The following is a 26206-nucleotide window of genomic DNA, read 5'->3' as shown; positions in this document are numbered from 1 at the left end:
TAATCTCCATGACCAACAAAATCAATTACGAACAACAGTGTCCATCTTATTAGCTGGAAGCTCAGTGAACAGTTTTCTGGGAAGACCCATCAGAACAGTTTTGTTGTCAAAAACCACCTCTTGACACGATTCTTAATCTTACTGGAGAACTTCAATATTATTTTTACTTTTTTAATTTGGTTCATAAATTTTCAGTAAAGCTGAAGTTGGATTAATAATTTCAATGTTGACCCACATTTTAGTTTTATAAGCAGTTTGCAAAGTGTTTGGGATTATTTTGTTGGAAAACCTGATCATGTTGAAGTCTCAACTATCTAAAGGTTTTTGGTTAAATTCAGGCTCAAATCAGTAATGTCTTGGCAGAAGGAATGAGATAAACCGGTTATTGATTGAACACAATCACTTTCTAACGGCACTATAGCAAGACATTGAACTACAACTCGCGCCATTTCCACGACGTTCGCTGCTGCTTTACGGCTGTCATTCTTCTGGTTGTGGAGGACGACGACAGCAAAGAGGGAGGAGATAAAAACATCTTTTGCCAGCATGGCGTTTACTCTGTACACACTCATCCAGACTGCTATTCTGTGCACCAATGCTATCGCCGTGTTACACGAAGAGAGGTTTCTCAGCAAAAGTAAGTAGCGGCTTGTCGTAAAGCTAATACACTTGTTAGTGTATGCTAGCAGTCTGGTGGTCATGTAAATAAATGAATGAGCTGGAATTCTAACATTTGGAATCTGGCTTTGCCTATTGATTTGCTTCCCGGTAATTCTGTTTCCTGACTTGTACTCTTTCTGCCTGTGTGTGTTTGCAGTCGGTTGGGGTGTCGATCAGGGAGTTGGAGGCTTTGGGGATGAGCCAGGAGTCAAAGCTCAGATACTGAACCTCATTCGTTCAGTTCGGACCGTTATGAGAGGTGAGACGTCAGCAGCGTGAAGCAAACATCTGAGGTCAATACAAAATAAGGGCATCTCAGCAGTTAGGAAAGCTTCGGAAATATGTAATCTATTCAAAAGAAATGGGTAATAATATGTTTTATTACTATCAGACTTTGGAAAAAAAAGTTAATTAATTGCAGTTACCAACACTTAAAGACGAAAAGAAAATAAGGTTTTACTTATAAAAAATATATAGTGCAGCAAATATATATGTTTTATTTTTAAAGCAAAAAGTTAGGACTACTATAATATCCAGCTCCACCTTTGGTTGAAGTATATGGAGTTCCAGATGTGCCAAAGTATTTTCCTGTTTTTGCATTCACTATGCTTTACATGTCCATTGAACATTGTGTCTATGTAATTGGCAGTTGGGCTTGTTTTGGTTGCAAAATTAGTTGTAGCTACTACAATGTTCATGTAAATGACTAATCTGAGAAAACAATTAATTTTGACATTTTTATTTCATTTTGTATTGGTGAAGTTTTGCTTTATTGTCCTTATATGTCCTACTGTCAAAATTATATCACAGAGAACACTGATTGAAATGCCTGTGTGTGAAGTAAAAAAAGTAAAAACTCTTATGAGCTGAAGTTTGTTACTCAGCTTCAATTAGATATAAGCTAATGACTTGCAGTGATGTAAGATTAATCACGTTCTCATTTTTTTCTCTCTCTCTTTTTTTTTTTACAGTGCCACTGATAATTGTGAACTCGGCGTGCATCGTCCTGTTGTTACTATTTGGTTGAGAACCAAGCACTTATGTGTAACAAGTTTGCACAGGTTACCAGGAATGGCTGCAAAAATACAACCTCACACACTGAACAATTTGCACATTCTTCAAGGATTTCTGCTGTCTTTCAACAGAAGAGTGGAAAAGAAATGGGCTGCAAAAAATCTCCATCAAAGAAAAGAGGATTCAAACCATCACCTAGTCCAAAACAATTGGAGAACGCTTCCTCACTTGCCGTATGTTTTGTCAAAGCTATAACTGGTGCTTAAAAAAATCTTCCCACACCAAGGGAATAAAAATTACTGTTGCTATCTATTCAAAGTAATGTTCTTTAGTTTTGATTAACAGTTCAAGTCTTTCATTCAGTTATTTCACTGTTGTGTAAAATGTCAGGAGTTTTAATCATCTAAGATTTTTTTTTAACTAAACAAAAACGAATGTGCTGTTTACACACCGATCTTAACAACATTTAAGTATTTTATCTGATTTCAATAGAAAGCTTTGAAGAAGACAGGTGGCTTGGACTTTCCTCAATTATACTCATGTCAGCACACTCATAAACCAGAAATATGAAATGTGAAGATGCTATTTGGAAGTGATGTTTGTTTCAGCTTCCTCAGAAAGTGCTCAGTAAGTTTAAGAGATTCTAATGTTTACCTTTTCAACTCCAATAATATATGTGGGACACTACATGTTTGTACATTTTCTATGGCCCACTGTCTTATTATTTCTCCCGACTTGTTATGAAATGTAATACTTCAATCTATGTTACAAAAAATATCTGTTTTTCATGTTAGTTTTGTACCTAAATTTAAAGGATTTATTGGGAGATGGCCTGCTGGAATTAGAAACATATGTTTAAGGGGGATTGCTACATTAAAGCCACTTTGATATGTGATTAGTACAGGTTTAGCAGGGGGAAAGCTGTAAGCGATCACAGAATGAGTGGCAGCTTTCAGAGATTTAGATGTTTGTTTTTTTTGCAGTCTCTGTTCTGTTTAATAAAATGGTTTAAACTTAAAACAAGTGGAAATTTTTGTCAAATAAATTAAAGGGAAACACTACTAATTGCTAACTGATCAGAGAAATGATTAATGCAGTGGAAAAAAGAACAGGTGGGGGTCAATAAATCAGAAGCAAAACAGTACACTAAATATAAACACATTTCTTTTTGTATATTTTTCCATAACAAATTAATGTTCGATAAGGTTCCTGGAATCCTGTTTACAGAAATTAATATAAAACACAAAAAACTATGAAGTAAATGTTGAAAACAACTGTTATTCACTCTGGATGTAAGACAAAAAGAGGATCAGTACTGTCTGGCATGCAGGGAATATTTTTATCACTCTGATAATACCCATCTATGTTAAATCTAAAAGACCTACTAATGCGATACATCTGTTGGTTGTTAGTTTGATGGAGCACATATGTTCTTTATTATTCCTCTGGGTGATTATGTGGTTAAGACTAACCCTCTTAACTGATTAAAAGCTCTGTATTTGAAAGAAAAAATAATAATAATAATACAATATCAAAATTGAAGCAGTTGTAATAAAATGTGAGTGACGTGCAAAATAGTTTTCAGTTTAGCAAGCTGCATAATGTAAAAAATCTGAAATAATTCTACCGGAGGAAGCGACATCTCATTTGTAGGGGGCAGCAGAGAGCACTAAATAGCAAAATAGCCGAAAAAGAAGAGACGTCAACAGGAAGAAGTACCGCTGCTGCAGTAAGGTTAAGATTGCTTTTGTGTGCCTTTTTGCCATCTAAGCTTGTGCTGTCAGTTTTTGGACTTCTTGATTTATTAAAAGTGAAGCATTGTGTGGTGAAATTTATATCAAGGATTTCAGTCACTACCATACAAATCTCCTACCTCTGCAAGTAAACCAGCACCATGTTTTTCGTGTAGGTAGAAGACACAAACAGGAGTTGAAGACAGAATAAGAGACTCTTTTATTATTAATTTCTTCACATCTTACTGTGGAGATCTGGCAAGAGTTGGGTACTTAAGTTCTGCGTTCGTCATATGCACTATATTATTTCAATAGTTGCTGTGACAAATTTAAACTAAACAGAAACATGAAACCAGTCATTCCTCAACATTCTAGAAACTCTGCAGAGCTATATCTCCTAAACTATGCAGTCTTTTTCTTTTTAATTTGTTTAAAATAACTCAAGCTTGGACTTGTTCCTTTTATTAGACCATTTTCAGTAAATTTCCCTCTTGGAATGGGATTTGAACACATGCAGTGTGTTCAGATTTGTATGGGCCAAACTTTTACCATATTTTGTCCCATTACTACAGTTAGGATTGTACGTGATGCAACAACTTATAAAGTAGTGGTGTAGTGGTACAATGCCTTTTTTATTTTTTTACAAATAGAAATAAGAAAAGTGTGATATTCACATATATTCAGACTTGTTTGCTCTTCTAGTAAAAAATAAAACCAGTATTGCCAATTCTCCTCAGATGTCACTTTATCAAAGTTTGCAAATTATGCATGTATTCTGTGATGGACTCAGATGTTTGTTGGACAATATTAGCGAAAGAAAGGAGCATCATAAAAGTGAAAGAACACAACAGACAGGTGTAGAAACTCAAGATTCAAGACTTTTTTTTAAATAGTACATTTCAACTAAAAGGCAGTTCAAAGAAAAATCCTTGACATTTTAAATTAATAATAATTAGTTATTAATTAAAGACATATCTAAACAGATACATTTACATTTGTAATTTAAATTAACCCAGTGTTTAAACGTCTTTGCATGAGCATAAACTTAGTATAGATCAAAACATTGCTGTGTATTGGTCTGCTATGTACAATTCCAGCAGAGCACATGGATGTTTGTGGTTGGATGATGAAAGCTTTTAAAAAGGTCAAGACACGTAAATACTTTTACAATAAACTAAATGTCTGCAAATATTCTGGAATCAGGAGAAAAAAAAACCTCAAGGGGTTATAAGATTTACCTTTACAACTGTGATTCTGTTTATTATTAAGCTTCTGATTTAATTAAATATCCAAAAATTAAACCTACTTCATGTTTTTTTTTTACAAACATAAAAAAGTACAAAAATACATAAGATTTATTGTACATAAGAGTACAATATTGCAAACAGAATAAGAAAGAAACATTATTTTTTTCAGTGAAACTGCACAAACACACCCACACATACACACAAACAATAAACCTATCGTCAGCTTGGCATTTCCATGACAGTTCAGTTGATCAGTTGAGATAAATACAGATTTTAGTGGCCGGGCCTTATCAAGCATCTCTGCGTGTGGTCTTTGGTTAGGTATTAAGAGCATTAATTGCAGCATCAAATTGATAACTACATGACAGAAATCCAAACATGTCTAAATAATAACGGATCACAGTTTAAATTCAAACACCAAAAAAACCCAAATCTGGAATCCAGGCACGAGCCCCACACATGAACCGGTTCAGTAATCCTCTCAGTTTGTGCCAATGTGGGTTTTGATCAACTCTATAATCTGATAAATTCTGCCATTACCGATGAGAATTATGATTATGACAAAAAAAATGTAATCTGCTCTTATGTGTTATCTAAAATGTTCAAACCTCTGTTTTGTGGCTATATTGGATTGTCTTTTACTGTTTTAAAAACAGTAAAAGACAGGGAATGATTTCCACATTCCCTGTAAATGTTTTGGATTTGCACAAAAGAAGACAATATAACAAAAATATGTAATTATTCTGCTGAAGCACTCATCTCAGACATTATATTTTTCCTTTTCAGACCTGCAGCATGGCAGGGCGACGGGCTCTGAAGGCTGTCCTCATAGACCTCAGTGGGACTCTGCACGTAGAGGACACTGCAGTGCCCGGGGCGCAGGACGCCCTCAACCGGTAGGAGACACGCCACAAACCAAAAGAAAAGTCTCTACTTACACTTTACAAAGGCAAACTTTTAAATGTGCTTTTGATTGTGGCTTTTTTTCTTGTTCTGGGGCTGCCAGGTTACGGCAGGCATCAGTAGCTGTGAAGTTTGTGACCAACACAACAAAGGAAAGTAAGAGGAACTTACTGGAGCGACTGCAACGACTTAACTTTGATCTCCAGGTGATATATCAGACGTTGTTTGTGGGTAATAAAGTGCAGTTTTAGAAAGTTAAGAAATATCAGTTCATCTCAATAAACTTGAATGTTATTGAAACACCTCCTAAAGGTAGCAAATCTATTTCATTAATAAATGTCACCGTTTTTATTTAGTAGAATACCTTGTAAAGGTCCAGTCTGCTTAAAGACAAGTGTTCAAAATCATTACATAAAGTGAATCTGGAGCACTTTTGTTCTCTGAACGTGCAGGAGAAAGAAATCTTCACGTCTCTGAGTGCTGCAAGGAGTTTGTTGGAACAAAAACAACACAAGCCGCTGCTGCTGGTGGAGGACAGCGCACTAGAAGACTTCACTGGTACCGTAGAAAAAATTCTGTTACAAATTCATCTCCACTTTATAAAGTTGTGGTCCTCATCCGTCCATATCAGTTTGAACAAACTGATAGGTGAGCTGATAGAGATTACTCCAGACTGCTGTCCTTCTGTCTGCAGGTATCGACACTTCGGAACCAAATGCCGTCGTCATTGGACTCGCTCCTGATCATTTCAACTACCAGACTCTCAATCAGGCTTTCAGGTGAGGAAATTGTAGATCTACTTCTTGATGATTTCAAAAACAGATTCTAATGTACCTCAGTGCAGGCTTTTTTTTTTTTGAAGATATGACATTTTAAAACCGAAGTCAATTAACACTCCGTGCAGATCAAGAAATTGTCAATATGTTGACACATCTTGACGTCTATTTTCAAAACTGTTTTATACATATTTGTCATGTATGTTTCTTTCCAGAATGATTTTGGATGGAGCTCCTCTTATTGCCATTCATAAGGCTCGTTACTACAAACGTAAGGACGGCTTGGCCCTTGGCCCCGGACCCTTTGTGACAGGCTTGGAGTATGCCGCAGATTGTAAAGCTACAGTGGTGGGAAAGCCCGAAAAGACGTTTTTCATACAGGTAAACATTTTTATAAGTACATATAGGGGGTTAATACAGCTAATAATGTTATATTTTCAGATTTGGTTAATTTTGGAAATTCTCTACATGATATATATCTGAAAGAGTATTTGTTTGAAGTCTGCCCTTCAATCTTTGCATGCTATTATCCATCAGCTAATTTAGCTTTTGACTCATGAATCTATCTATCTACAATTCTTAGTGAACTTAGAAATCTGAAATTCTGCTTATATTTCCCCTAAATAGGCCTTGTCTGATTTAGGATGTAGCCCCAGTGAAGCCGTCATGATAGGAGATGTAAGTATATTTCTATCTGTGTTACTGATAATCATGTACATCAAAAATAAGTTCAATGTAATTTTTGATGGTCATAAAGCTCTTAATGGGATTCATATGGAATTTTTTTTTCACCTACATTTCAGTAATACCATTCAAAATATTTTAAACATCTATTAAGTTTAGGTAAAAACTGATATCATTGAAACATATTGGAAGCCACTTGCACAACACAGTTGTGACCCTCGTGTCTCCTTTTCTGCAGGATGCGAGAGATGATGTAGGTGGGGCTCAGAATGTAGGAATGCTGGGTATTCTTGTTAGAACAGGTGAGTTCAGTCCTCCTGATTATTCATACCCCTTGGAATGATTCTTGTTACAACCACTAACTTTAAATTAACTTTAACATATTTACTCATATATTCAGTTTTTAAGAGGCGAACAAGCAACATGAAGTTGAAACAAAGCTCAAAGCAGCTTGAAACACGGCTTGCTGTGAACAGAGCAAACATAGAAGGGGGAGCTCTGGATACAATAGACAATTTTTAAACTTTTTTTTCTGTTTTTCTGATAATATTCCATCTTCTCACACTGCAGGTAAATACAGAGATGGAGATGAAAGTAAAATTGACCCACCTCCTTACCTGACATGCGACAGTTTCCCTGATGCCGTCGAACACATCCTACAGAATCTGCTATAAGCTCTAATGGACTGCTAAGAGAATGAAACATTTTGCACTATCAAGCTGTTTAAAATAAATATCGTAAATGTAAGCATATGCACTGTGAAAAACATCTCGAAAAACAATAATGTTGGCTGTGAAAAGCAATATGCATCTGTGACTCTCAGTGTCTGTGCAAAAGTAATTACAGAGTGTCAATGAAAAAATATCCAACTGATGGAAAAAAAGTACAAAAAAACAGTTTGGATTAATATTTTCAGCCTGGACATCAAACTGACTTGTGCTTTTTCTCCCAGATTGTGTATCTGTTCATCAGGTTTTGGGTCGACGGTTTAGTGTACACTAGAACCTCCATGAAGTCCTCTGTTGTTACAGTTCCCAGCTCAATGACGGGCATGTTCATGTCTCCTGTGGAGGAGAATCACAGAAGAGCCTGAAGTGTTGTAGGTGATCTCCAGTCACAAATGTGTTTTTTTTTCTTTTTAAATTTACCATTATGATGCGACTCCAGAGCATCAAAGATCTTGCGAACTGGTCTCATGGCAGCTTCCTTGCATGTTAATTTGATGTCACAGCCAGAGTATCCTTCTGTCTCCTGTGTCAGCACACAAACATTCACTTTACAGAAGTAACAGAAATGAATGCAAGACAAAATATAATTCCAAAATCTATTTTAAAATATGAAAAATCATATTTATGTTGCTGATATTGACTATGACAAACCTCTGCCAGCATTTTGTAGTCTAAGCTAGTCTGTAGCTTCACCACGCCAAGGAAGCTGAGAGGAGGCAGCCAATGAGAAATCATGGCTTGGCGAGCAGGTGACGAGGGAAGACCTACTAGAATCCTCTTCTCTAACCTCCTGAGCATCCCGTGGTCCAGCTCCCTGAAACAACAGCTTTTGTCACAAATGCGTAGGAATAAAAATCTCAAACATCTCAAATGTTGCAAACGTTCATATTTTATAATGTTACAATCTAAGACTTTATTTTGTATGGATTTTATGAGATAGTCCAACATAAAATAGTGCAGAGTTGCGAAAATGAAAGAAAAATATAACCAAACAGTGCTTTAAACTTCTCCCCAACGTTATGTCTGAGCTGGCTGAATGTATATTGTGGTTTTACCAAGGCAGGTTGGAAGCAGCGAGGACAAACACGAGGTCTTCTGATGTTGCAAGCCCGTCCATCTGAATCAACAGCTCCGTCTTCAGCCGCCGACTCCCCTCATGCTCGTTCCTGGACACAGACATCTGGTTTCCGTTGAACTGATCTCTATTGCTCGGTCATGGGAGTGTTTTCAGTCCTAAACCAATAGCAGCAGAGTTGATGACTTATAGTGGCAAAGCTCACGTTGAAGTGGTTCCTCTTTGGCCCATCACTGACTCCAGCTCATCCAGGAAGATGGTGGATGGGGCATGGTACCTTGCAAGCTCAAAAAGAACCTGCAGCACAGAAAATGTGTTTACCCTTGGTGTAAATAATATGGTTCAGCTTATGTTTGGTGTGTCATGTACATCTCAATACATAAAAAAGTGAATTCATTTGAATAATGTAAAAAGGAGTCATCTTTTTACATTATCAAATACATCTTTTATTTATTTATTTGTTCATTTTGATGATTTGTGAATCCAGAGAAAACAGTTAACCAGTAAACTCTCAAGAAAATCAAGAAGGTTAAACCTCAAAAGGCTGACTATTAACAAGGCTTTATCTCAGCATCTTGTTAGAAAGTTGGCATGTTTTTTTTTTTTTTTTATTACAGACATAAGCATTTCTTTTTAAATAGAACTACATCAAATTAATGTCTGGATGAAATTCAAATTCATTGAGATGCATACTGAGTGACAACCTACCCGGACGAGTTTCTCAGAGTCGCCTCTCCATTTGCTGACGATGGTAGAGGCTGAGATGTTGAAGAAGGTCGTCTTACACTCTGTAGCCACAGCCTTGGCCAGCATAGTTTTACCTGTGCCTTTGTGTACAAGGGACATGGCAATGAGGTTTTGAATCAAGTCCATAATGGTGGATGAAAAAATAATAAAATAAGGTTCCTAACAGCTCTGGAAAAGTATGGAAGATGAGAAAACCTTATTTTCCAGGTTTGAATAAGTAAGGACATAAAAAGAAAGAAAAAAAATGTACTTCCATATTTCAGACCCTATCTCATTCATATATACATCCATCAACACAACAATTCATCCATCTATTCTCTAATCCTTTTGTCCATCTTCTGATCTATTGACCAAACAATCCACCTGTTCATCCATCTATTGTCTAGAAGTTTGTCCATTGTCCTTTTCTTTACAGACTGGTCTTTGCAAGCTAGAGGTAGGCTTGGCACTTAAGAGATGTTGTATGTACCTTGCGTTTATAGTGAAATTTTGTATGCATATTGTAATATTAACTAACAAGCCACTGAGACCTTTGGAAAAGTGAGTTTGGAACAGAGTGGGATTTTGACATAAAAACTGTGTAGGAGTGTGTTACCTGGGGGACCATAAAGCAGCAAGCCCTTCCATGGAGATAAGATGCCAGTAAACAGCTGAGGGTACTGTGAAGAGGAGGAATTAAAGAAAGCAAGAATCGAAAGTGGGTAAGGTGATTAATGTAAGTATGAGCAAGCTATGAATAATACTGCACAAGTCTTCTATCAATCAATTGTTCAATATTTATTCTGTCTAACTACACCGTTTTGGCAAACCCATTAGAAGCTGAGCTATGTGCAAGTGAAGCTGTTGAGCCAGATGAAAAGCTGAGTCAGGGCTCCAAATGCCACGGGGTGCAAATTAGTCTGAATTTTAGGTGGTGAAGAGGCTCAAATCAAATCCCCCTGACCTTATAAGACTGAGAATGAATAATAATGGAGACAGAAGTTAGGGGCAACAGAGAGGTGGTTTTATTCAATAAAAGAGTCCAGCACTGTATATGTAAGAAGATGGACACATCAGTCCTCATCTTCATCTGGAAATGTCAAGAGGATGCAGACAGCCTGATTTGTTGTCACGAGAAAGGTCTGTATGATGATGATAAAAATGTGTGTGCGGCGGTTATCTATACGCAGCGGCAAAATTGTGTGAACGTGCGTGGCTATGGCAAATTTTTACATGACCTTCGGTGTTTGTGCATTCCCGCCTCCCTCTCTGTCTATCCATCTGTGTATATGTGTTGCCATAAGATTCCAGATATAGATTTAATGTCAGTCTAATAGAGCGACCTGACCCCGATGGCCTCCTTCTCTTTAAGCCCCTAAAGGAGATGTATTCAAAATCGAAATACCAGGCGCGGGTGTGTGCCGGCCTCACCTTAATAGGATAAACGACGGCCTCTTTGACTAATCGCTTGGCATCCTCCAGACCAATGATGTCCTCCCACCTCACATTTGGGCTGTGCAAATAGATGTCCTTTAGGGGTGAACACATACACAGAGAGATGCATTAGGAAGAAGACACCGAGGGTCAATTAGGTTTGGGTAAGTAGGTGTCCTTTAAGATGAAGCATCATTTAAGTAATATAGATAGAACAGTAGGCCTTCATTAATACAGCAGATCCGTCAATTTACAGCAAAGCTCTTTACTGCTCTCTGGTGGACAGAATCAGAACCATTCATTTACATAAGCTACTGCATTTAACAGTTTACAGGTCCATAAAATATATGGATCATTTAAATGAATGACAAAAAATGTGTAACTTTTTCACAGTATTCCAATTTGTAAGATGTATTTTTATATGTTATTGCAAAATGTGATTATTATGACAAAGAATTAGGTACACATGCTTAACTTTATTTTAGATTTTACTAAGCCACTTGGTGAATATACATGTTCAAATACTTACTGTACATATACTCCCACTAATATCTTGATAAATATTCACTAGCAAGTTGAAGATAAACCACAAACTCTTCACTTCTATGGACGCGGTTCTGGGATAATACCGTCTGGGTATTTGACCTTTTACAGGTGAAATGGTAGAGCTTGGTGATATTCATTGTTTTTTTTTTTTTACATGTATTTATATTTAAAATACATTAATATTTAGAGCAAAGTGGAACCAAAGTCAAATTTCTTGTTTGTTTGCAAAAACTTGGCCAGTGATGACAGCAGCTTGTTAATGGCTAAAGAATGTGTGTAAACCAGATGGAAAGTGGAGCACTTCTGTAGATATTAGTGGAATCTGTGTATGTATCTGAGACTGTATGTATAATTTTGACTCTGTATCTGTGTTTTTGCACCTCACTGATGATTGCAGCAAGTTCCCTCATCTCACCACTAATCCCAGAAAAGCCACTGAGGGGCTTCAGCAACCGCTCCTGCAACATAAAAAAAAAAAAACATATAGCTGCATTTCCTTATAAACACATTATACAGTATATAACCAAAATTAAACTGCAGTTTTATGGTGATGTGACTGACTTTTACTTTGGTTTTTCTGTGGTGTGTAATTACCATATGGTCTGAGTTGATAACTGACCCGTTGAAAACATCATGGATTGATCCTTTCCCATCACCCATCTGATGACAAAGGCAATATAAATTTTAATGAATACTGGTAGAACATTTATGAATTCTTTCATAAAATCCTATGTAAAACAGCATTTTATTGGCAGAATTTCACCTGGGAATTTTCAAACATTCATCAGAAAGGCTGAATGTGTTGTTAAAGTTGACTGGCCTCAAAACTAATTCTCTGATTCAGATAAGATATAAGATATTTATTTCATGTTTACTATGACACAACAAATTCTGCCTGAATCAGCCCTCTTAAATTTTAAAATGAAAAGTATGTCAACAACAAAGCTGATGTATTGTCAATCCCTGAAGAATCCTTTGAGTTATGACTTCCTCTTTACCTTTTTGCTTGAAGCAGCTTCGCCAGCAGGCCCACTTTTGATGGAGAATGTGTTGAACCCTAAATCCAATGACTCTGGTGTTACAGGGGTGCTATTTTCCTATGAAAGATTTTACATAAGTTATTTGTTATCTATTTATTTAATTATCTGAGTTGTTTGAGTAAAGTGTGCTATGCTTTTACATTAGCAGTTGTTTTCTTGGCTGAATTTCCAGTTTGGGGGGAGGAAGATGAGGTGATTTTGGGAAGAGGTTTCTGTCTCCTGTGACCAAAATAGACATTTTAACTTGTTAGGACATGAAGACAATTTAAACATTTGTGTCTTGAATTTATAATGATGAGTTTTCAAGAGATGTGGTGGCTCACTTTTTAACAGCACATTTTGTCTGACTGTTTTCACCTTTACACAAAAACAAACACATTAGGAAAAAAAGCGTTAATGCTGAAGCAATCTAACAGTTTATTAATCGCAATGTGTGTCAACGGTAACTTCAGCACACAGAGGCCTTCTTTCACCTGGTTCTATTTTCCTGATGAGTTTGGGATACTTCTGGAATTTGACATAGTGATAATTCTCGTACTCCATGAGCACTATCTCCAGATCGACGTTGTCACAAACCTCAAATTTTTTTACACCTCCATTTGTCTCCTGATCCAAAGTTAGTGCTGCAGATGCATATCTGGTGGGCAAATACCAATGCACATCTTAGATTTCAAATTGAAAATCACTAAAAAATTTTTTAATTTCATCAGAGTTTCTGTAAACTTCAAATCTGTAATTATGACAACAAAAAACATACTGACCCTTGCCCAAGTAAATGTTGATAAATGAGAACAAGAATGCTCTTCTTCCTCATCTCGGTCCTCAGCTTATCCTGCAAGAGAGCAACAATGAGCAGGATCAGGGATACAGGACTCCAGTCGCCATAATTGCAATATGTGTCATTAAAATTGTTTTTCATGGAGAAAAACAAAGATCATTCATAGATAACATTGCTTTAGTCCATTATGACTTAGCTACTCATTCAATATGCTTAATATTTTCAATGTAAAAGAAAGACAAGAACCAGAACCTAGGCATAGGATGGGAAAAAGGTGCAACCATGCAATACCTCAGAAGGTAAATATTTAGATATGTGATAAAAATAAATAATAAAAAAAAGAGTATGTTTGATAAATAAATGTATGAATCATTATCTACATTTTTAAATCTTTAAACTAATAATTACAAATTAATTGATGAAAATCAAATACTTTGAATTTTATTTAAATAAATATTCCTATATGTATTCAGCCATACATACATATAGGAATAATGTATGTATGTACATACATTATTATATATTGTACATTGTTTGTGCACGTTAAAAGTATGTGTGATATTTCATGATGTATTTTATGTGATTTGCTTCATTTCAGCATCAGCCTACCTCTTATAGTACGGCTATAATTTTATTTAAATTCACATCTTGGCAATTATTTAGGTTATTTTGTTTAGATTATGACATTTCCAGCCTTCTACACACACATATATAACATATGTTTAATGCTATATTTCAATATATAACATACTCAAAATAAATTCACCCAACACAGCTAAACTATTGACTTTATTCAAATTTGCAAATAAATAGGGAGCGCTACATTGCCAGCAGGGGGAGACAAATAACCAAAACTATGCTTCACGGTATCTTGGCAACCAGACAACGCCGTTTTATGTGGCTTTTATAATTAGCTTAACGGCTACCTGCCAAACTTTAAAATGTTTAGTTTTTCATGCATCTGTAAATGCATACCTATATCCAAATACTTAGCCAATAAAATAAACTGTAATTTCAGACTTTTGTGCGTGTTACCCCACCCTAAGTTTATAAGTGTTACTGCTATGTAGCTAGCTAAAAGATGTTTTAGCTAAAGGATGTTCTCCGTGTTGTCTTCCTGACGCTACAACAAACAAAAGCAGAATATCAACTCACAGCCTCCCGAGCTTCGTGGGCAATTTTCATGGATTGATAAGAAAGCTCCATCGTAAACACAGTGATAGTGATACTAGTTATCAGACTCTGTAGTGGTCACACGTTGAGTTGACGTCATAGAAACCAAAACCATTATTAAGCAATTTGCGACGTCATCTGTCGTCGCCAAAGTCCGCAAAGGTTTCCAAAAAAGACGCCGGGAAGTAATTTGCAATTCAAGCTCATCAGTAAAATGTATTATTTTGCTCTATAAAAACACAAGAACATTTTATTACTAACACAAATAATTTCAAATTACTTTATCCAAGTTGTAACTATTAAAGATAGAGAAAAAGAAATGAATCTTGTCAGTCTGTTACTAAGATGGTGTACACTTACTTTTTAAGAAAAATTATTTGCCATGTATATTTTTTTGAATGAAACAAGGACTAAGCAGAAAGGTGATTTGGAATGAGGTGCTTCTATACATTAGCCTCTATCTACATATGGTGAGCCAGGGCCTTTCTTACTGCAAATATTTTATAATTTCAAAGAAAATTCTTCAAACCAATGAGAGGTCACAGTTGAACTCAGTTTGCTAAACTGGAAATGAAAGAAGAAAAGATATATGTAACAGTCATACACTACGATTACTTTTTATATAGAGGTGATTTCATAAAAAAATATAGCACTGACTGTCCTCAGAATTTATAGATTTATTCCTCTGCCATGAGGGTTAATGTTTAATCAGCAAACTGCACATAATATAGTGGTACAGCAATATGTTAACATGTTAATGTATGTAAAATGATTCAGCACAGTACCGTCAATGGTTCTTTATTAAGTGTTTGGATGGGTTATAAATTCAGCCTGGTTTCTCAGAGTTGACAAATCCAGCTGCAGATACAGTCATAGTTCAACTTTAAAACAACACAAGTTTATTTTTTTAAAGATGTGATGCAAAATAACACCAGAGCTTTGCAATTTTATCTTATCGTCTTCAGAATGTTACAGTCCTAAAGGTTTTACATGTTTTTTTTTAAAAAACATTCAGTAGAAAAATGAAACAGTAATAGCACAGGATTACAGTGCAAAGTTTGCTGGGACAGATACGACCTGCACATACTTACAAATAGTTTAACTAAAAATTGCCAGATGAACTATTTGACAGACTTCAAGAACATGAGGGGACATAGAAAACTGAACATTGCTGTTGAAGACAAAAAAACAAAAAACAAAACATTTTTACCATTGTAATTAAAAAAATGTAGTGTGAAAATTGCATTTTTATTTTGCAAACAGTTTGAACAAAAATAGTTACAATAGTTTGCTAGATTTTAAATATTTTCAAGAAGGCCAGATACAAATGAAAGAATCAAGTCTGATAAAAAATTGCTTTCAGAAAGAGAAAAATTATTTTTTCGTCCCTGGTGCTGGTTTCTGTGGATGATTGTTGCCATGATCCTCCATAGAACATCAACGTGCATAGAAACAAGACATTTATACATGTTTATGTGGGCTGGTCACTGGTGACATGGTATATTTATGTTTCTAAAGACAGATGTTTTGAAATCAGCTAAAATTGATGTTACCATTCCTGCAGTTTAATGGTCCTTTGATGTAAAACTTCCAGAATGATCAGGATTCTGATCATGGGGAACAAGGTTTTCCCCATGTTCTTTTGGCACATGGGGAAAACCAGTCCTGCCCATCTCCCACCTGTTACTGCACACAGATGATCAGTCGCCTGAAAAAATGTCCGCTTTTCCCTGCTCTTTCAAAAAATGACAAGTTGAAGAATTTGAAAATATTTATGATCACGAAAAGCAGACAGTCATAGTGTTGAAACTAAAGCTCGATATCCTAGCAAATATCAGCTGGATAAGCTTGACAATTCCAGGAAGATCAGTGCGACAACATTTTGCCCAACTGGTTTTTGAATTATGAAAGTATTGTGTCCTTTTGCTCAAGTTTATGTGGGAAAATATTGTACTGTAGATGACAAGATTGCTACTGGTATCTTAGCAGCAATATGATTATTTTTTGTTTTCCTGTTTAATTGTGTCAGTATATTTTGAATTTGTGGATTTCAGGATGTTTTGGACAATGAATTACAAATAATCTAAAATTTGGCATCAAAAACTGTAAGGCCTCAAAATCAATAAACCAGACATCCAGATACCTGCCACACCTGAGCAGTCTGACCTGTCAGGGAATTATTTAGCATGGGGTGACAACCATTTTACAGATTTCCAAGATCTGATGTAGTGTAACTGTGTTTGTGAAGTTAATTTATAAGTTCAACAGGATTTTAAAGAGTATGTAAACTGGATTGTCATTAATTACATCTCACAGTTTTGCTCCCGAGAACGTTCTGCATAAAAACTCCTCCTCATCAGATTTAAACTGCAGAAAGCGTTTTGATGTCCCAAGTCAATCTGGAAGTATGTGATCATCTTCCGTTGCTTAGAAGATTCCAGCCTCTGTAAGTAGTGTGCCGGCCTCCAGCATCAGAGCCTTTAGGTAAACAAGGATGGTGTAGTACATGGTAACAAAGTCCTGGGTGCTGAAAAGGGTGTCTGCCAGAGCAAAGCCAAGCGTGGAAGGGATGAAACCTCGGCCGTACTCCACCATCCACGTCCCAGCGCTCCACTGGACCGACGTGGCTTCGCCCACTTCATGAACAATAGTGTCACCTGAAGGGATACAGCATGGATGTAGAAAAAGATTAAATAACTGATCATTTAGCCACATAAAATGGGAATCAGAAGAGCAAGTACCAACAAATAAATGTTTTGGAATTAGCTGAAGAACATAGTTGCTCAGTAGACACTGCTGTTTTGGATTCCTTGTACTTGGTATAAAACTTTTATGTCATTGACTTAGTTATGAGTCTGTTTCAACATGCGGGCACACCCGCACATGCATACACACAAACATATAATCGCTAATTTATCGCTAATTTACTTTTTGTTACAGATTAAACTGATGCGGTTCACTGTGGGTGCACACACGGTGTTGTTGCTTCAGTTAACATATTCATCCTAACCTGTTATTTTCAGCTTCAAACATTTTCCCGGTTCTATTTTCAAGCAGGGCTGTTTTTGCTTGGTTGGTCTTTCTGTGGACGGAACCTGTGGCTTTAAAATCAGGGCTTCTCCACAAGGACTCAGTCTGTGATTAGACTCCTGACAAGTCACACTGAAGGTGATGGACTCTTGCACTGAAGGTACTGCTGTTTATCTGATTTTAACCTGTCTTGGACGTCCTTTGTATATATTCTGCACTTCTCCTCTTTGATCACCTGAAGATAAGCGCAATAAATTTCAATAAAGTGATCTCCAGCTTTGGCCAGTTATTTTTGTTTGCCTAAGTCAAAACAGAACCCTGTTACAGCCATCTTGACATGACAAAGTTGTCATCATGTTGATATTGCCAACTTTGACTCCACACAGAACCCCAAATTAAAAGTTTTAATTTGACCTTTTCATGAGGTTTTGACTCTCATATGATGTAGATGGTATAAAATAAACCTCACAGTGATTTCCACCAAACAATGCTTGGCATGTCTTTTTCCACAATATTGACCCAAAAGCTTAAGCATTTGTTTTGCCAGTCCATTACACACTTCTACACTGATTTTTTAAATTTCAGAACATATGCGTCATTGCAGTTCGAAAAAAAAGCTTTAAAACTATTTATAATGAGCTCATTTTATTAGATTGCAAAAACATTTCATCATGGGTGTGTACATATTTGAGATCTCCTGTACAGTTATTATCGCTACAAATCCATTACAGATATGTGGATTTAAATCTCCCACTTCGTTACCTGGATAATACACTTCACTCTTGGTGGTCCCCTCCTTCCACTGCCTGAAAGTACCTGAGATGATGGTGTCGGAGATCTCCGCCCAGTATCGACCTGACTCAAACGGGAAACGTCAAAAAAATGAAGCTGCAACGTTTGAAAACTAGAAAAGTCTCAACAATTCAGAAAAAAAAAGAAGAAAAATAGGGAGATTAATGTAACCTCATGGTTTCTTACCCGAGTGTCCTCCAGTGTCCACTGCAGTACCAAACAGCAACAAGTACTCTGTGAAGGAGGCATGGAGGAGACACATGGAGCCCATCCAGCCTCCAGCATTCACAAACACCCACTGCAAGTCCTCATCTGGTAGGATGTGACCCGGATACCTGGTTTACACACACATGGCCTTACAAAAATGCTATAGTAAAATAAACTACAGAATCTCACAAAACTATTCATATCCCTTGACTTTTTTTCAGATCTGGTTTAACAAATGTAAGTGAAGTGTGTATATTTGTTTCACCCTCAGATGTGGAAAAAAAACACATTCACCTCAACTCACAATCTTAATTAATTATGCTGGTAGCAGCATCACGTTACATGGATGAAGAAATTTATCAATTTTATGGTAAAAGTATTTTGTTCAAGTGTTTACATCCCTGCTGTTATTTGGACAGTATCCAATCACTGTAAACGGTCTTCTGTAGTTTTTATATGCACAAATATACATGTAAATATTTTTTTTAATTACTTAGTTGCATAACTCTTTGAATATGAATAAGGTATTTCTAACACAGTGTTTGCCCCTTACTGTGCAGTCTCCAATTCTTACTTTTTGGTCTTTTTTTTAATTCTGCCTATTATTTTCAAATGATTTATGTTAGTCCTCAACTTGGAGCCTGCAGCATTAAAATATGTTTGCATGCTCAGGTTTCGAAAGCAATCACCAAGTAAAATATTTTCCTGTTCTTCCAAGTTTGATTATTATTTCTTGGCTATTTTCTCTCAGAGTAAAAGCCTTTTACCAAACCTCAAAACATAGAGATAGGATGGTGATCACCCTACTGAAAACAGTTGTAGCAGTGAAATAATGTGGAATCAAGAATATAATGTGCACAATTTGTGATTTATTATACGGTATGTTGGAAACATAAATAGGTGATAAAAAGAGGAGCCATTTTAAAAACTCATTTTGGTTTTAAATAGACAATAAAAAACATGCTTAACCTTTACAGTACAAATAAATAACTCATCTGTACAATACTGAAAGAGTCATATAATTTGTAGACGAAAACTGATATTAATTTGTTTCTGTTAAGGATTTGGAACACTTTCATTTAGTGCAATCTGGAAGTATAATTTGCCTGATATTAGACTTAAAGCGGAGGGATATTTGAAGGTAAATGTCCCAATTTAACAATCTAGATTCACTCTGTGACATAAGGAAGTATTATCAAACATTGCAATGTTACCTCTTTCTAAGTTCCACCACCACTTTGGAGAAAGCTTGCTCATGGTCCTGCCCTGAAGAGTCCCAGCAAAAATAGATGCAATTTAGAGCCTTTGGACGTCCAGTTCCACTCACCGAAATAAAACGCAACAGAACTCAACTTTCATTTGCACTCAAAAGGCAACTTACCTGCATATTGTTTGACCAACATAGCGACCTCTTCATTACTAAAAACGTACTTCTTTGAGGCCATCCAGTACCGCAGTAGCAGCACAACCACAACAATGACCGTACAGAACACTAACAGTTTACAAAACCTTCTAGTAAAAGACATGGTCACAAACAAAACTCCCAGGCAAACAGAGTGCAGCAGGTTAGACTACATGCGTGCAGACAGGTTGCTAACTGGTTGCTTTTTCCTTGTCACGTGAGCGCGAGAGATTGCGACTCGGCCAATCACAAATCTTATTATGTCGCATGCGCAATATGATGGGACTTCTTATTGTTCTCGAGGATTCGGTTCATCTGGCTGAGAACTTTCAATTCTCGATCAGCTCCTTGCTTGAAACGATTTCTGATATTGAGAAACTTTACCCATAAGAGTATATCATATCATATCATATATCATATCATTGTTCCAACACATCTGGACATCTGGACTTTCCATTGCCTTTTATTGTGATTATATTGATTTTGGCTTTTTTTATTTTATTTTATGATATAATAAGACAAGATCTAAAGGCTATTTAGCGCAGTACCAGTGAGGAGTTGGGAACTGAATGAGATAGAAATTGGCCTGCACTTGCATATTTATTGAAATATACAGATTATATTTCACTAAAATAGGTCAAATCCCTGCATTTCATCTAACCTCATACTTACTAGAATGCCCTCCAGAGCACCACTTGAAGAAGACACATATTTATTTTTGCTGTAATTTACAAGGTTGCTGTTATAATGCTGTAATGATAGAAGGGGTTGCCAAAGATGAAGAAGATTCAGGGACACAAGTATTGATTGGCTTGATCAACTACATATTGGCTAAACTTTGATTGATAGTAAATATCATAATGACCATCTCAAATTTAAGTTATTAGGTACACATTTGTCACATTTTCAATCATAATTGATGTTTAACACAGACGCATCCAGTCTGTTGCGGACCAATCATTCACTTAAACGAGTCGGTACACTGAGTCGGCTCAACCACGACCGACCCATAGATAGTGGGCGGGTCTGCTGCAAGGTTGCCAGAAAACAATCAAAACCGTAAAAAAGGTTTTAAATCGATGTTTATATTTTAAGAATAGGGACATAACAACTGCATGTTATATTTTCTACATTGTTTGCTCTGTTCGGTCCTTGTAGTCTCTTTTAGTCGCTTATTTCTACTGAAACCCTCAGGTGTTTCAGGTGTTTCATGATCCGTCGCGAACGGAACGCCTTTTCTCCGTTTCTGTTCCTCCATAGGCTAAAAGGATAGTGGTTGACATTGTGGGACCATGCTAAAGTTCACAACTAGTTTATGATTCATTTGTTCAACACCGAGCAGAGAGTTATCAAAGAGAAGGAAGATCATGAGCGGGAATCAAGATCTCATTTTCGATCCCAAAGGTACGTTCGGACATTGGCACCGATTCATTGTGAAGTCGATTCATTCAGGATATCATGCTGAGGACTTTGTTTACAACAGACTATATGACTGCTGTTCCAGTTTATCCCAACGTGAATGTTTGTTTTTCCTGTTCAGCGGGTAAAACACTGAAGCAAACGTATCACAGTGCTTCAGCCTGCAGCATGGTTTCACAATATACACACAGTCAGCTTGGCTTTCATGTGACTCGAGTTCCTGTTTTTATATCTGCAAGTTGCGATATCAGCAGCTTTGCTCCTGAATGGCTGTTTTGATGGGTTTCATCAAAACGTCGCTTACATTTAGTCTGTTTTCAGGAAGGTAAGAGTCTTCTCTATTGGTTAGAAATCTTTCTAGTTAATCTGAAACATTAAAGCACCTTAAAAGTTCACTACAAGCTGTGTTGTTGAAACAGGAAACTCATGCAAGAACGTACTCTGTCAGGTCAGAGGGGAACCAAAGTAGACACAGTGAAGCATGGTGGTGGAGGCATTGTGATGATGGCATGTATTTTCCAGCATGAAAATTAAAGCTCGTCTGAGCTAAAAGGAACACAATTGAAAGCCGTGTTCCTATTAACACTCAGGTTATGGAGTTAAAAACAGAATATGTATGGTATGTTTGAGGCCGAAAATAGCTTCCAACAAGATGACAAGCGAGAACTTAAGCGGGATGAAGTTGATCAAGATGAAGTTGTGATACTGAGAATGGTATTACACAGATGACAAATTCTGCCCTTGACATTCCTTTATGTTTTTTTTTTTTATCTGTTCTATTTTTACCAGAGCATCAGCATCTGCGTTACAACCCGCTGAGGGACAGCTGGGTCCTGGTTTCGGCCCACCGCATGAAGAGACCCTGGGCTGGGCAGGTAGAAAAACCACCTGAGGAGCACATACCTAGATATGATCCCCGCAACCCACTCTGCCCCGGCAACACGAGAGCCAATGGAGAGGTGGGAAGACTACCTTAAATAAGAACTGGTTTCAAAACAAATTGAAATGTTGACTGCCAGGGTCCTAAGAGGAATATTTAGGTCTCTAAAATGATATTCAATTATAATTTCAGAAATAACAAAGCTTATCATGCTCCCTTCTTCAGATACAAGGACCTACATGACTTTATGTACCACAAGGCTGTTGTTAGCCCTGATCTGACTCATTTCTTACATTTGAGTGTTCATCGTGTTCCAGGTAAATCCCAGCTATGACAGCACTTTTGTGTTTGAAAATGACTTCCCTGCTCTTCAGCCTGATGCTCCAGATCCTGGTGAGTGTTTGTGTTAAAGCAATATGTTACCAAATATTACAAATTGCAAGCAAGAATTCTGCTCTTATTTATTGTTGAAATATCTTCATGTCCTAAAAAGATGTTTTTCTGGTCTTTAGGATCAGATCAGCATCCGCTATTCCAGTCGAAAGCCGCCAGAGGTGTTTGGTAAGAGAAAAGTACACAAGTAGTTGTATTACTATACCTTCTTAATACTAAGCCAAGTTATTTAAATTTTAAAGCAACATTTCAGTTTTGTTCGAAAGAAATTGGTTTATTACCAGACTATTAAAATAGTAAAAAATAGTATAATCTTGTAAAATGTGAAAAACTTGTTTGCAAATCTCTGTTATACTCTGGAATAGTTTCCTTCATTCTCTGTACACACTCTATATAGATGCAGATGTGAATCTTAAAACCACCAGCAGATGGAAATCTTTCTCCATTTCAATAGGTATTGGCTAAATTAACTTTTGTCATATTTTCTTTTTCTATGAATAATAATAAACTCACCATCATATAAAGTTCACAGGGACAGTATCACTTTAGAGAACTAAAAACTTTTTTTGTAGAAATAATGTTTTCTTTTTCCTGAACTTTTGTATTCTTCTACAGATCATTTTTGAAGAAGTGACAAACCCAGCTCTCATTTTCTTTCTTTTTTATCTTGTCACGATACGATTGTCTGTTTGTTGATAAAGCTCAAGAGCAATTCCCTGTTTTTGTGGGTCTACGTGGATGATAGCGGCTGACAACAGAGTTGCATAACATCTGAATAATAGATTAAATCAAACGTCTTCAGTGAGTGTGCTGGTTAAAAACTGAACTATGGGTCTAATTCCCTAGTGTTGGCAGATGTAGAGGCTGTCAGGTACTCGTACTGTGAAAAGCACTGAAGCAGCGGTGATTGACGTGTTGTGCTTTCTCTGTGTTGACTTTTTAAATATCAGAAGTTTTTATTCTGTGTTTTGGAGTCTGAGTGAGTCGAGGTTTGGTCTGTGTCGGATGTTTTTCCTCATACAGAATCTGCGTGGATCTTCCTGTTGTGTTTGTCATGCAGATTGTGTCTTTATTGGGGGTGAAAAAAAAAACAAAGGATACTTTGAAAATAAGCTATAGCTTGTTGCCCTGGAGCAACTTTCACAGAGCCAATTAGTGAGGAAAACAGTATGGAAAACAGAATTTAAAGGATCTGGGTCATGGGAGACAAAGAAAAATGGGTTAAGGGGAGCGATAAGACAGACACTAATGATTTATTGTATCTTTTTTTTTTCGGTTATATGCTCCCAATTAACACTGCTGTGACAAAAAATGTGACCCACTTTGTTTTGCCTTCTCATTTTAATTATCAGGTTCTTTAAATTTTTCGTTGAAAGGTCAACTTAAGCTACAGGAATTAATTAGAGCTTATGCTTACACAGAGCTCGACCAATTTAATCAGTATGTAAAACAAAACTTAGTATAAAAGCAATGTTTCCTGTATTTATTTAGACTTCTCAATTACCAGTTTACTTCTCAGTTTGTTCTCATAAGTGTCAGTTTAATTAAAACTCATCTGCTTCTGAAACCGGAGTACCTGGAGAGATGCACAGAGAGAACATTCGATCTCCATGCAGAAAGGCTGAGTCTTGAACCCAGAACCTTCTCACTGCTACAGAACTGTGCTACCAACCACACTGCTACTTTTCTATTTAAAAAAATCATATTTTTGATGTTCATAAAGCTCATTGTCTTACATGTCTTCACACAAAGAATGTGCTAAATTTAGTTTTATTTTTTGGACATAAAGCTGTGCACAAAGAGGACGTAGAAGATGTTTTTTGTCCTCAATACATCAGAATGAACAACACAAGCATTTTTTGTCTTCCAGCATCCCAGCAATAAACTACAGTAACATTTTGCAGACTTTACAGTGGTCAGATATGCCTCTTTAACATGCTGCAAACTTGACAGATTTCTTGGACTGCCATTGTAGTAGCGTAGTACTCTAAATAAGAAGCTGTTGCATAGCAGTAAATATTTCTTGGTGGTTAGCTGTTTTCCAGTGAAATCTGTTCATAATTCACACATTTTTAAATACATTTTTGAAATAATTTTCTGAAGATTTCATGCCCCTATTTTCATTAAGTGCTTCTGATGCCATTTAGATACAAAAGTTGCAGATCAAGTCAAATAGTTTAATTACCTCCAGCTGATAGTAAGGATCTTTGAAGTTAAAAAACCAGGCATGAAATCAATCTGTCTGCTGTGGGGAGCTTCATTTGAATAATTTGTCAATTCGTAACTGCCAGGTTGACATTTTGTGATTTTCTGATTTAAAGTGACTTTCTACCTATTCTCAACTTTAAGGGAAAGAGATTACTGGACAGTAATGTATATCAACCTGTAAGAAATTGCTTCTTGTTTGGTGTGATCAGACATCATAAGAGATCAAAAAAATAAATGGAAACTCCATACAGCGTTTTCAGAAAATATAGAACTGAATTATATATAGATACATTTTGAACATTGGAGCTTCTGCAACGATTTATAATTTCATTAAAATTAAATGGCAGCAGAGTAGTATGTAATAGGGCATATGAATGGCCAAAGGAGATGAGACAACAAAATAAAAAAAACAAAAAAACATTTGTGATAAAGAAATTTTATAGTTTTTATCCCATTTAATGTAGCAATGGTACATTTTAACTGGGCTGTGTTGTTTAAGTTTTAAATAAAACACATTTTTGATTAAGACAAAATGGTTTGAGGGAGTTTACTTTAGGTCTTCTATACATTAATCATGTCAATAAATGCTTACTCTACAGATTTTGACATAAAAAAAAGTCTGATAAAAATCTGTTTTGAACTGTCCTCTGGTCAAAATACTATTATCTTTCTTTTTTTTAATTGCAACTAAACATTTTTACATTGTGGTATTAGGATTAAATTATGAAATTATTTTTGCCATATTGTCCACCTAGACATCTGCAATACAGTCACAATAACTAGCAACACTTTAGTTTGTTTTGCTTTTAGTGTTCAACTGGATTTAAAAATACAAATGCTCTGAGAGCTCTGAGCTCTTGTAAGTCGTCTCATGAACAATTCATAAATACAGACCATTCATTTTTGCTCTGAGCATAAACACCAAAGTCGTATTCAATTATTGATCGCACCCTAGCTGCTTTTCGTCCCAGAAGACTGCGACTGTCAATAGAAATGTAATATCTTTTTTTACGCTGACATTCACGTTTGTTTGCCTGGGTTCTGTTCGTAAGTCTGATAACAAACTGTTGCAATAACAGTGAACTTTTCTTTTTTTTTTCCCCCCAAGCCCACAGAGACAATTTGGTGGTATGTTCAATTCATACTCAAATAATCTTTTTCTATACTACAACTACTACAAATACATTTTATTTAGAAGTGCCTTTCAGAGTACTCAAGAACACCACAGATCACACATCACAAGAAGAAACATTAACACAATTACATATGGTTTCAGATGGCTGAACTCACAGCATGGTTTGATTTAAACCCAACATTGTAGGTTTTACTTCATATCAAGTTTTTTTCTCTCTTAAAAT

General features: G+C 36.2%; 5 protein-coding genes across 7 annotated transcripts in view; 3 read left to right on the top strand and 2 right to left on the bottom strand.

Moving 5' to 3' along the window:
* Nucleotides 1-485: 485 nt before the first annotated feature.
* ier3ip1 (immediate early response 3 interacting protein 1) lies at nt 486-2697 on the top strand. The gene is made up of 3 exons (XM_055040740.1): nt 486-637; nt 818-919; nt 1632-2697. Exons 1-3 carry the CDS (start codon nt 547-549, stop codon nt 1685-1687), a joined length of 249 nt encoding a protein of 82 aa, XP_054896715.1. The 5' UTR covers nt 486-546; the 3' UTR covers nt 1688-2697.
* Nucleotides 2698-3343: 646 nt separating this feature from the next.
* hdhd2 (haloacid dehalogenase-like hydrolase domain containing 2) lies at nt 3344-7946 on the top strand. 2 transcript variants are annotated; one of them, XM_055040738.1, is made up of 9 exons: nt 3344-3408; nt 5441-5550; nt 5661-5763; nt 6010-6115; nt 6252-6336; nt 6549-6714; nt 6961-7011; nt 7256-7319; nt 7588-7946. In XM_055040738.1, exons 2-9 carry the CDS (start codon nt 5450-5452, stop codon nt 7689-7691), a joined length of 780 nt encoding a protein of 259 aa, XP_054896713.1. In that variant the 5' UTR covers nt 3344-3408; nt 5441-5449; the 3' UTR covers nt 7692-7946. The 2 variants fall into 2 exon arrangements, with proteins under 2 accessions (XP_054896713.1, XP_054896712.1); XM_055040737.1 differs by having other exon boundaries at nt 3366-3403.
* On the bottom strand, nt 7387-14642 carry katnal2 (katanin p60 subunit A-like 2). The gene is made up of 16 exons (XM_055040736.1): nt 14500-14642; nt 13328-13398; nt 13040-13203; nt 12890-12923; nt 12707-12785; nt 12525-12623; nt 12121-12186; nt 11907-11984; nt 10978-11076; nt 10163-10226; nt 9529-9647; nt 9026-9117; nt 8801-8911; nt 8397-8559; nt 8166-8268; nt 7387-8081 (listed from the first exon to the last, which is right to left on the bottom strand). The coding sequence occupies exons 1-16, from the start codon at nt 14548-14550 to the stop codon at nt 7942-7944; spliced, it is 1533 nt and encodes a 510-aa protein (XP_054896711.1). The 5' UTR covers nt 14551-14642; the 3' UTR covers nt 7387-7941.
* A 657-nt stretch (nt 14643-15299) lies between these two features.
* sigmar1 (sigma non-opioid intracellular receptor 1) lies at nt 15300-20143 on the bottom strand. Its single transcript, XM_055040735.1, has 5 exons — nt 19928-20143; nt 19761-19812; nt 18526-18674; nt 18310-18402; nt 15300-17174 (listed from the first exon to the last, which is right to left on the bottom strand). The coding sequence occupies exons 1-5, from the start codon at nt 20070-20072 to the stop codon at nt 16945-16947; spliced, it is 669 nt and encodes a 222-aa protein (XP_054896710.1). The 5' UTR covers nt 20073-20143; the 3' UTR covers nt 15300-16944.
* Nucleotides 20144-20991: 848 nt separating this feature from the next.
* The window catches only part of galt (galactose-1-phosphate uridylyltransferase), a 29824-nt gene continuing 24609 nt past the window's right edge, over nt 20992-26206 (top strand). The window contains exons 1-4 of one of the 2 annotated variants that reach the window (XM_055040733.1): nt 20992-21352; nt 22157-22326; nt 22565-22640; nt 22760-22808. In XM_055040733.1, coding sequence (XP_054896708.1) covers nt 21316-21352; nt 22157-22326; nt 22565-22640; nt 22760-22808 — 332 coding nt within the window. In that variant the 5' untranslated portion in view covers nt 20992-21315. Of the gene's footprint in view, nt 21353-21584; nt 21693-22156; nt 22327-22564; nt 22641-22759; nt 22809-26206 lie in introns of those variants that run through there. The other variant, XM_055040734.1, reaches the window with a different exon arrangement.

This window comes from Poeciliopsis prolifica, unplaced genomic scaffold (genome assembly GCF_027474105.1).
Source record: "Poeciliopsis prolifica strain line A6 unplaced genomic scaffold, Auburn_PproV2 SCAFFOLD015, whole genome shotgun sequence".
Lineage (NCBI taxonomy): Eukaryota > Metazoa > Chordata > Actinopteri > Cyprinodontiformes > Poeciliidae > Poeciliopsis > Poeciliopsis prolifica.
The sequence above is the reverse complement of the archived record's forward strand: the minus strand, read 5'-3'. Positions and strand labels throughout refer to the sequence as shown.